The sequence below is a fragment of the Vulpes vulpes genome, chromosome 1 (genome assembly GCF_048418805.1).
Source record: "Vulpes vulpes isolate BD-2025 chromosome 1, VulVul3, whole genome shotgun sequence".
NCBI lineage: Eukaryota > Metazoa > Chordata > Mammalia > Carnivora > Canidae > Vulpes > Vulpes vulpes.
In genome coordinates, this window is record NC_132780.1 from 86,663,735 (window position 1) to 86,675,791 (window position 12,057).

Sequence of the window (12,057 nt, forward strand, 5' to 3'; positions counted from 1 at the left end):
ATAAAGTGATGTCACTTAAAATATTCTTATATTACTGAAAATGTATCTAATATATTGATGATCCATTTATTTCTGCCCTAATTATCCTTATAAATACAGAATATAGATTTAACTAGAGGCTATGAATTATTTTTCAGAAAGAAATGCTATTTATTTTTTCTAAACAAAAAAGTTAAAGCATCAATTATATTACCAGTTAAAACTTGAAAACTAGCATATTCTCCTAAAATAACAGCAAAAAAATGCTATGGGACAAATAAATTAACAGCTGTAAGGTATTAACTCAACAAAACAATATTTTACTAAAATATTTTTATTGCAGTAAGATATTTACTGTGCTCAAAATCAATACAAAGTTATTAAAATTATTTACATACAAATGAATGAAACTATGTAGATAATAATAGCTGTTGAGTAAACAGCATCAGCACTTTAGCCTCTAAATAACTAATTTTCTAAGGATTGTTAACAATAGTAAAAAAATTACTGATCATGGTTGTTAAATTCACCGATTTCCATAAAAAGAAAAGTCCTTCATCAGGTTTATTTAAGATAAATGATTTATACCTTTGAAGAGTAACTGGAGAAAAGTCTGATTCCCTCATGTATACTGCTGTCCAGTGAACTTTATGATTAAATAGTACATTTTCTAAACTCCACACCCAGATTTCTCCTCAGTATTAATGTCAATGTATACTACATTTCGTATTCCATTAAAAAAAAGTACACTAGTTTTTAGTCAGTTTAGAACTAATGTCCAAGGAGTAACAAATATCTACACTGTGTACCCTCAGATATGACCACAAAAACTAGTCTGTTGGTGACTTTAAAAAAATATATTAAGATGCCAAATAAATCTATTTTATTATGAAATGAAGACTTTGATTAAGAATATATTTTTTATTAGGCATTTTGGTAACAAATCATTACCCTATATATAGTTGATTTATTCAGTGTATTTTTAAAAGTGAATTCCACTGTAGTTTTTCTTGAAGGAAAAGAAATCACTTCTCCAGTTGCTGAGGAGTACTAAAAGCTTCATACACATTAGCAGCAAAGTCTTTCACTTGCTCCATCATCAACAGATCCTAGCAAAGATGACAGTAAAACATTACAGTACGTAAGAAATATAGATAATTTGAATCCACTTCTGCAATTTGAGCAATGAATTTAGTCCTGTTTTATGGCACTGAGTTAAAAAAATCATTTCATGAAAGGAATATTTTTTCCTCACAATAAATTCTAGGACATGCTTATTATTTAGGTTCTTATGTGAAGGATGGTGAGTATAAGTATTCACATGTGACTTTGAGTGGAAGACCCAAAAGAGTCTTCAAAGGACTCTTCTGTGTGCCAAGTTAGATACACTATGTTGAATAAATGATTACAGTACTAAAGATACAGATGTCAAGGCGCTTTTGCTAGAAGCTGACATAACGTGGTTGTGAGGTATATTACTTTTTTTTTTTAGAAGATCTAACATAGGATAAATGTAGCATGTCACATATTGTTGCATATACATACATAAACCACACATAGACACTTTAGAACAAGGGTTCTTAAGAGATTTATGAATGTAAAAATAAAAAAAATCACATTTTAATTTTCATTATCTTTAACTAAGAACTAGTATTCCTTTCAATTATGAAAGACCAACTGTGATAGTAGTAGCATGGCCTATCAATTTGTCCTCAATAGAAATCCTATATTTTCATGTATGATAGTTGTGGAAGTTGCATGAACTGCCATTAAATCTTGTTATTTAATATATGAACAAAAAAGCAATACTGCTTCATAAATTTGATTTTTAAAAACATTTTGAAAACTGTACGCAATTGGTTTTCTTTAAAACCTATGTTATTTTGTAATATGCATTTATAGACATTATTCTGAGAAGGGGTTCATAGGCTTCACCAGATTGTGAAAAGATCCATGACACAGAAGCATTTGAATGCCCCTGTGAGCATCGAACAGTAAGTGAATCTGTTCTTTATGTTGTCTCCTGAGTATCAGAAAACGCAAATGAGCTTTAGGCAAGTCTTGCTCTCAATAAATTCATAGTTAAATTCTCTGAAGAATGGCATTTTAACTCATAGAAATTATGGTTAAAAAAACTTGTGAGAATCTTGTCAATTAGTAGTGTAGTATATATGTTTAATGTACATTCCGTCACATCCAAAAACTAAACAATGGTGTTTTTTATTAGATTTAAATCTTTTAATAATCAATTAAAAATATTTTAATTAATGTAGTACATGAATTACTTAAGTATTAAGGCTGCTGGTGGTGTATCAATCATCCTTGGTTGGATTTCATACTTGTTGCCATGATGAACAGCCTTACTGATGAAGCCAGAGGCTTTTATGAAAGTGGAGAAAGGTAAAGTTAAGGTTTAAATGCCAGAAGTTACCACCTTTTTTTCTCACACCAATATAACATGTGAAGATCAAATTAACAAGAAATTAAAAATTTAAACTAGGTTTTTAATTTTAAAAAATTGAGCTTAAAATTAAGTGAAATGAGATCAGTCCTTTTCACTCTTCTTTCTGCAATACGAATGCCTGCCACAACGTGAGAAAGATGACACAGAAGACTGGAGAGAACAGTGAGGGAAATAAGAATGTAAAGAACAAACTTGACACCATACACAAAAAGAAAGTAATACAATCTGTAGTCTCAGTGCCTTTCACATTCCCAAGGAGAAGGTACAGGAAGATAACCTAACTTGTCTGAGACACAGGGAACTGAGAAGATGGCATCCTGACACTTAGGCCTTAGAGTCTCCTCACTGTCCATTACTTCAGTAGTTTGGAATCGAGGTGTACTGCAAACAAGTTTTTACTTTTTTTTTTTCCTTTTAAGTAGTAACACACCCAGCGTGGAGCCCAACACAAGGCTTGAATTCATGACCCTGAGATCAAGACCTGAGCTGAGATCAAGAGATGGAGGCTTAACTGATTGAGCTACCCAGGCACCCCACAATTTTTTACTTCTAATAACAAGTTTTAGTCTTTAAAGCCAAGTTTGCGAGTGACTCAGAATAAAAACTATGTGGAACAAAAGTGACTATTTCAATAGCATCAGTCTTACTCAATGCATTCCAAAATGCTTTTCTAAGAGAGGATGGAGTTATAGGTAGTACTGCTTGCGCAGCTTTTCATGAGCAGATTATTGGTACACTATTAATAGTCATATTTATTAATACTAAAATGCTTTACTTCTTCACAAAAAGTTTTTTGGTATCCTCAAATTTTGTGGAAGTGGGCCACTGGTCTCACAGCTCAATGTTATTACCAACAGTTTAATGCAAAACATTAACACGCTAAGTTCAACTGACCACTAGAATGTATATGGACTAAAAGTGCAAGTCTAACTGGTGTTGGACCATAATTCAGAGAGAGGTATTCCCAACCTCATAAACTTGCCATGATACAAGCTTGCTCTCATGGGGCATCCTACCACACTCTACATGTGATTTTATGTTTTTGGTTTCTTTGAACAAATGTCACAGGAGAGAAATATAATTTTATGTCCGACAAATAATAACCACAACCAGATACAATGTTTTTAATAATACCTCCAAGCTTTTTTCTTACCTGAACAAAATGACTAGGTGTTTCACTGCAAACTGAATGGATCTGTCCATTTACTATTGGAATTATCTTAGCTAATGGCAGGCTGACACTGGAAAGACTGAAAAACCATCAAAGTAATAATTATTTTCTGAAATTACCTTGTGGGAACTTAACATTTTAATTATAATGCAATATAGTCACTGAAGAATATTTACAGAAATGTATTAAGAAAATAAAAATCACACGTAATTCTACCCCCTAGATATGACAACTATAACTGACATCATAATTTCTTCCAGTAATTTTTATACATATCTGTACTTTTTTGTGCATTTTTTAAAACCAAGATTATAACTCCTCAGCAATATTTTATATTTTTATTATGTTATGAACATTTTTCCATCTTATTAAAAGTTCTTCTAAAGTTTTAATCTATTTTTTAATGATTAGAAAGCTAATTCATCCTCCAGCTGTTACAACTCCCTGGAATTGGGCAAGTTTTTGCCTAATTTTCCTTAAATATTTGTTTTAACACAGAAGTACTGGGTCAAAGGGTATGAATTTTTTTTTTTTTTTAGATTTTATTTCTCTATTTATTTGAGAGACAGAGTGTACAAGTGGAGGGAGGGACAGAGGGAGAGAGAGAATCTAAGCAGGCTCCCTGCATCGAGCAGAGCCCAAGGTGGGGCTGGTCCCAGACTGAGATCATGACCTGAGCCCAAATCAAGATTTGGATGCTTAACTGAGTCACCCAGATGCCTTAAGGGTATGAATATTTTTAAGGTTTATAATGTATATTGAGAGATGCCCTCTGCTTCTCCAGCAGTGTATGAGAAAACCTGCTTCATTATGCCTCTTTCTACATCAAGCATTAACTTTTAAAAAAATCTTTGTATGTCTGATAGCTCAAAATGGTATCTTACAGTTTTAGTCTGTGTTTCTCTTAATTACTAGCAATGTTGAATGCTTCTTCTCCCTACTCCAGTGAACTACACCATTATCTATCTGGCTGTGTAAGAGGAGGTCTGGGGCTTTACCTTGGCACTTCTTTATCCTGACAATATTGAACCCCTCCACAATCCTAAATATTTCCTAAGTTTATCTACCTCTCCCCATTGCCAAACCTAATCCAGGCTTGTCTGGACCATAGCAGTGACGTTCTAACTTCTAAGTGTTCAACAATCAGTTTTTTGGTGAATAAAATGAATGTTTGTGTGATTGTGGATGATATAATGACTGTAAAATGATTCAACAGTTTAGAAACAATGAAGTAATTTTTTTGTGTAGGTTACAGATTTAGGCTTATTACACTAAATGTAATACTTCATATATTTATATCTGAGGCTACACTAGAAATTTCCTTTTAAACGTCATGAAAATGCTGAATTATGTTATCTAACCAGTATGCTATGCTGAGATTTGAGGCAATGCATAAAAAAAAAAGGAGTGTAGAGATTTATGTATTTCTGAGAAAATGAGGCATTATTTCTTTTATAGTAGCATTTTTCAAAATCTGTCATGTTTTTACTTGTTTGAGGTTTCTCTTTGTACATTAATTTTTCTTCAATAGAAACTAAAGACGCCGCTATCCTACAAGGTCTGTGAGGTTAGGTACCATGTCTGTTTCACTCACTGTATTAACACAACACTTAGTAAAGGGCCTGGTACACAGTGTGTGCTCAGTACATACTTGCTGAATCAATTAATACAAGTCTTCATTCATCCATTGCTATATTCCACCCCAATTCTCCTTTCCCAATTCCTTCTCTACAGAGCAATCCAAGTGATCCTACAATGTCAATCCCATCATGAACTCTCCTGCCACTTCTCTAGTGGCTCCCCAGCACTCTCAACCTGACAACCATAATCTGCATGTTCTGAATTCTTCAACTTGATCTCACACTCCATTTCCTAGTTCCAGCCATTTAGCTGTCACATCAGCTTCTTCCAGGTCCTCAAGTGTACTGGGTTCCTCCTCTTTTTAAAGTCTTTGTCCTGTGGCTTCTGCCCAACTGCCCCACTCCACTCCAAGGCCATATTTAGTTGCTGCTCATCTTTTAGTTCTCTGTTTAAATTATTTCCTCAAGGAAGCTTCCTGACTTTCCATGTTTGTTCAAATACTTTTATCATTTGTTCAATGTTCTTTTCTTTTTAACACTTATCACAGTTTGTATCAATGATGTTTATTGTCTATTTCTCTTCTATTTTAAGATCCATGAGGACAGAGACCTAGTACAGTGCCTGATAACATAGTAGGTGTACAGCAAATAGATGCTAGATGAAGGGAGAAATTGGCACTTCTACTTCTCTTTTCAGAGTTACCTGTTTGTGTCTATGATCATTTCTTTCTTTGGGTGTTTCCTTCCTTAACTGATGTGTCCATAATGCCATTAACCTCTTTGTATGATATATAGTTTGCAAACATTTCCTTCAACATATCATTTGTATTTAATAACAATTATAAAGCTAATAATAAATCTTATTTGATCTGTAAGTTTTAAATTTACAGCCAAACCTATCATTTTCTTTTGTGAAAGTTCTTTACTTTTGTGAAGTTCTTTACTTTTGTGAAGTTCTTTACTTTCATTCTTAGACTTTCTCCATCTTGAACTTTGACAAATGTTCATTTATTCATTTATGTTTTTGTTGTTTAAACCTCCTGGATTTTTTTGGCTATGTGTGTGGTACAGAAGGGTCTAACTTTATTATTATTATTATTATTTTACATTAGTCATTATAAAATGACTAATCTGTCTTATCATTTACTAAATAATACATCTCTTCCTCATCTTAATCATGTACTAATTTTCTGTATATTTTATAGACTGTTTCTGGAGTTTACATCTATTATGAGGAATATATTATTCTAATAATTGCACCTTATATGTTTTATAGGTAAAATATGTTTACTGCTTACTTTTTAAGTCATTTCTTGAATATTATATATTATGTGCATATACATATCTACTGAATACCTAGTGTGTGTAATGAAGTATGAAAGGGCATAAGATAGTCTTTGACTTTGAGAGGAGGCTTAAAACATAACTGAGAAATACAATTCCAGTTCTAGGTGAAAAAGCATAGGTTTCATGGGAAAGTAAAGCACTGACTATTGTAGGAGTTCAAAAAGGAAGACTTTCAATGGCTGATGTGGCTATAACACAATTTTTTGAAATTCTTCAGTGTAGAAGGTCAAGTATTTGTGTTAAAACAACTATAACAATTCTTTATCACTCTTTGGGAAATAACACCTTGCTACATAGAGGTTATAGTGAAGTTTTATTAATTTGTTATTTATTATTATTTATTAATTTATTAACACTTGATTTAGGAAGTATATAGGGTATGAAATTTATTTTTGTATAACTTAAAGAACTCCTAATAATAGACTTTAAGGTAATATTTAAATTGTTTCAGAAAATAAATGTTATCACTCTAAGCATTCCAAATCCTCAATGTTAATTGCAAATTATTCTTTTTTAGACAATAAAGGGTTCCAGAGAATTGACTAATTTCTTGTCCTATGTTATTTAAAAATTAAGTTGGATATTGCACATACATACTGCATATCACTTACTGTTTCTCTTCATTTTAATGGACTAGTTTATAGTCAGTTAACATTGGTTTAGTACTTATTTTCTGAGTTTATTTATTTATTTAAAAATATTTATTTATTCATGAGAGACAGAGAGAGGCAGAGACACAGGCATAGGGAGAAGCAGGCTCCGTGTAGGGAGACCAATGCGGGGTTTGATCCCAGGACCCTGGGATCACAACCTGAGCCGAAGGCAGATGCTCAACCACTTAGCCACCAGATGTCCCTACAACCACTTAGCCACCAGATGTCCCTATTTTCTGAGTTTAATATAAAAAACTACAAAACGGGTTTTTGAAGAGTATAAATTCCAACAGGAGATCCAAAATTTCATGTTGAGAAAAGGATATAATAAAACAATATGATACATTTTAGTAGTATGAATGTATGACAGAAATAATTGTGATTAAAATTACTAATTGCACTAACTAAATACTTCCATTCCTACAGTAAGAGCTAAAATGAATACACTATGTAGTTGTAGAAGTAGGAGATAATTCGTGAAATGGAAAATTATAACAAGAATGGTTGGCTATTATAATGACCAAACTACTGAATTATGTGGGCCAATTACGATTTATAGTATTTAAATACATTTTCAGTTTTATTTTCTAAAGAATTAAAAAAAAAAGTTCCAAGAACTAGAATTTGGCTTACTGAAAGGTAGTTTTCACAACTTATTTCCATATAGTGGCAAAATTTTGGGAAGAAATAAAATTTTTAATATTGAATCCAGAAGGAGCTTCTAGAGTCATTGGTTTAAGGGAATTTAATTTGTTGAGAAATGATCAAATTTATCCACTAAGAATTTTTTATTACCTGGAACAAAAAATAAACACATCCAAAACTCTTTTATTAGACTATTCATTAGACTCATAACATTTTTTGTCATCTTACCTACTCATGGAGTTGCTATGTTGGAGGTCCTGTTCAGTAGGTCGAAAGAACTCTGCCATATTGTCTAGCAGTCTGCTAAAACCTCGGTTTAAACAGGTATTCAAAACTGTACTAAAATCTGGACTATACAAAATAAGAAGGATAAATTACTTTTTAGATTTTCAATGGAAAAGGAAATAAACTCAGTAACTATGTTGTTATCTTTGACAGCCACCAACATTTCCAGTCACAACCTACTTTTTATAGCCTCAAACACTGTAAGAATATATCATAGCCTGAAACACTGTAAGAATATATCAAGGAGTTAATCTTTAAAAATTAAGCATAAAAAATGAGTTATTATTTAGCATAAAACAATGAAAGTTTTCACCCATTTTCTGAGATGTTCTTATATTATTCAGCACTTTGTACAATCTGTTTTTAAAAATATCAATAACAGTATTACTTCTCTTCAGGAAACTCTTAAGAGGAATTGTTTCATAGTCACAAATATTGGTTTGCTTTATATCTCTGTCATGATATCCCAGTGAGATAGAAAATTTTATTATCATGTACAGATGAGAAACTGGATACTTAGGGATGAAGAAATTGCCCAAAGCTATGTAATTAGTAAATGAGAGAGCTAGAATTTGAACCCAGGCCTTTTTAGGTCTTTAAGTTCAAGCTCTTTTAGTTATACCATGTGAGTATCTCACAAAAAAACTTTTTTTTAAGTAGGTTCCATGCCCAGCATGGAGCCCAATGTGGGGCCTGAACTCACAACCCTACAATTGAGAACTGAGCTGAGATCAAGAGTTAGATACTTAACTTGCTAAGCCACCCAGGTGTCCCCAAATGGTTTTGATATAAAAAATAATATATATGTGCTATTAAGTTAGAAAATGCCTAACTGAACTGATTAATTTGATCTTTGACATGTAGAGCTCTCAAATCAGACTAACTCAGGGGAGTGGTGGGCTATGAATTTGGGAATTATTAGTATACAGTGTTTAAAGCAATGAGTAAATATGAAATTGCTTGGGACAGATGAGGATGAAGAACAAATACCTTAGAAAACTAATATTTACAAGAGAGATGGACATAGAGGAAACTAAGAGGAAATAATCTGAGAATGAGGAGAGAAATTAGGAGATTACATTGTCATGGAAGCCACATGAGAAAAGAATTTTAAGAAAGGCTTGATCAACCAGTGATAATTATCAAGAGAAAGGCCAAGTAAGATGAACATTACAGGTTGACTGGATTTGGGAAGGGATCACTGAGGACTTGTTCTGGAACTTCATGGAGTGATTTGGTAGAAATCCGAGTAAGAAATAATGTGGAGATGGCTATTGTAGAAAGTCAAGAGACTAGAAATTTTTTTTTTAATAGACCAGAACTTGATGAATTCAGATAGTAGATTCAGTAGCTGAGTTAACCTTAAAAAGTTGCTGATTTTCATCATGATCATGAAAATATCTTATAAGCAGAGGATATAATTTCCTCAGAAAACACAACTAGAGAAAAAGGTCCTAAATCATCTTTAGGATAAAAAAACTTTGATGTTTTAGCCATATAAGATAAAGTGGGTAAGACTGGTATTACTACTCAAATTCTACAATGATAAAACTACCTCTAAGAGGTTAAGTGGCTCAACTAATATTGAACAGCTAATAAACAGGAAAGCCAACCTTGAATCTAGGTCTTGTAATGCAACATCTGGTGCTTTCTCCATTTTTAACACCCTGGCTGTCCTCTGGGTGACTTAAAACAATAATTCTCAATTTAGGGAAGATGTAAAATTTTTTATCAAAGTTTTTGGAATAGTATAGTCTATCCTGAGAGGATTAGTGGGGGTAGATCTCAAAACTGAGTGTCTGTGTGGGGAGGGGATGAGTGTACACACATCAGCATATGTGTACATGTGGTATATGTGAGGATTAGTTGGAGCTGGCTACCTCTGGCTCAAAAGTACATTTCTCCTGGAGTCCTCAAGTCAGTATCAAGTGATTTCAAGTTGGTAGTCAGAATTGCTGCAGCTACAATTTCAGTTTCTGGTTTGTTTATTTTTACAGAGGTAGTTGTTAAACATTTACTAACACACTGGGTATATCAGGACCAATGAGAGCTTTCTTCAAAATATAAATGCTAATTATCTTCTAGTCCCTTAACTAGTATTTCAGAAGCTCTAAGCTAAGGAGATGGCTTAAGGAAGGCACTGGCATCTTGAAAAAAACCCATTTCTCTCATCACCTTAATAAAAGAACCATTGGTCTGGGTAGGATATCCTACCTAAAGATGGGGGGAAATTTTAAAATGTAATTTTAACAACATACTATGTTGCATATGTTGTTTAAAAAAAGCTAAAAAAGTCATAAATACATTCAAAATATAACACAGGTTTTCCATTACATGTAGTATACATACCTTTCCAACATGTCTCTAGTTTCATTAAGTAGTTTAATAGTGGTAACATCTCTAGGAGAAAGCCCACAAGCCTGTGAAATTAAAATGCCATACTTTAGGGTTTCAAATATTAGTAGAGTTATGATAAAACTAATTGTATTAATAAACCCCAAGAGTTCAGGAAATCTACAGGTCTATGTTCTATTAACAATCAAGAAATGAGTTTTTTAAACTCAAGACAACTATAAAAGTTCATATGTATAGGTAAGTACTATCTAAAACATGAATCGGAATCTTAGTTATTATAATGTTGTAATAAACAGTAACGCATACATAAAATTAGTGTTTTTTTCTTTGAGTAAATACCCAATGATAGAATTATTGGCTCATACAATATTTCTACACACACACACACACACACACACACACACACACACACACACGGAATATTACACAGCCATAAAAAATGATAAGACTGTACCATTTAAGACAACATAGATGGACATGAGGCTATTATGCTAGGTGAATTAAGTCAGACTAAAACAAGAGTACCATAAGATTTCCCTCATATGTGGAACACAAAAAAATTAAACAAACAAAAAGTAGAATCAGACCTATAAATCTAGAGAACAAACTGGTGGTTGCAGGGGGAGGGCAGTGAGGGACTGGGCAAAATGGGTGACGGGGAGTGGAAGATAAAGGTTTCCAGTTATGGAATGAATAAGTCATGAGAATAAAAAGCACAGCAGGTAATACAATCAACGATATTGTAATAGAGATATAGGGGGACAGATGATAGTTGTGGTGAATACAGCATAATATTTAAGTTTGTGGAATCACTATGTTTAACATGTAAAACTAATGTAATATTGCGTGTCAACCATACTAAAAAATAATGAGTCAAAGTAAGATATTACTTTGTAAGATCCTTGTTTATTTGGCCCCTCTTGAACACATTTATAGAATATATTTACAAAGAAAAAGTCCTTTTGAGGTTCTAGAAGGCTGGGATTTTTCTTTCTTTTGGTAAGACATTTTGTCAAAATTTATATGTCTTTTTTCATCAAGTCTGGGGCTCTCTATGTCCTTTCAATCTGAAGTTTCAGGGTCTAATTCATCAGGTAGGATGTGACTGTCATTCCTTTCCTCACCTGCTCTTTTGAATCATTTTCTCTTTTAGTCCCACTATTGAATTTTAAAATTTGGAAACTGTTTTATTATTCCAGAAAGTTTTTTTTAATACTCTTACTGTATCTCCTTGAGATTCTAATTTGTAAGGTTTCTCCTGTTTCTTTTATTAATTTCATTCCATCTATTCTGCTTGTTTAGTTTAGCCTCCATCCTTCAGGTCATGGGGTTCCCTTAAAGGGCTGCAACCTTTTTTTTTTTTTTTGGCCTACTCAAGAGGCAGTGTATCTAGACACACAAACAGGTCTATCTTGGGGGTATTTAGGGGAGGGAAAAACAGCAGGCAATGAAAACCATGGCAGTCATTGTTCTAATGGGGCATCTAGGATAAGGTATGGCTTAGGGAGCCTCTGTGGTTTAAGGTTTCTCCAGATGTCAAGTGAGATACTCTTCTGTTAATTGTAAAGAATGGGTATA

General features: G+C 32.9%; 1 protein-coding gene across 4 annotated transcripts in view; it reads right to left on the reverse strand.

Annotated features, from left to right (window-relative positions):
* The window catches only part of PEX3 (peroxisomal biogenesis factor 3), a 54,784-nt gene that overhangs the window by 20,532 nt on the left and 22,195 nt on the right, over nucleotides 1-12,057 (reverse strand). For 3 of the 4 annotated variants that reach the window (XR_011994157.1, XR_003234909.2, XR_003234910.2), the window contains exons 9-12: nucleotides 10,474-10,544; nucleotides 8,068-8,190; nucleotides 3,597-3,693; nucleotides 931-1,088 (exon numbers count right to left, since the gene is read on the reverse strand). Coding sequence is in view for 1 of the 4 variants with exons in the window: in XM_025997933.2 (XP_025853718.1) it covers nucleotides 1,005-1,088; nucleotides 3,597-3,693; nucleotides 8,068-8,190; nucleotides 10,474-10,544 (375 nt within the window). In the remaining 3 variants the exon portion in view is untranslated. Of the gene's footprint in view, nucleotides 1-297; nucleotides 1,089-3,596; nucleotides 3,694-8,067; nucleotides 8,191-10,473; nucleotides 10,545-12,057 lie in introns of those variants that run through there. The other variant, XM_025997933.2, reaches the window with a different exon arrangement.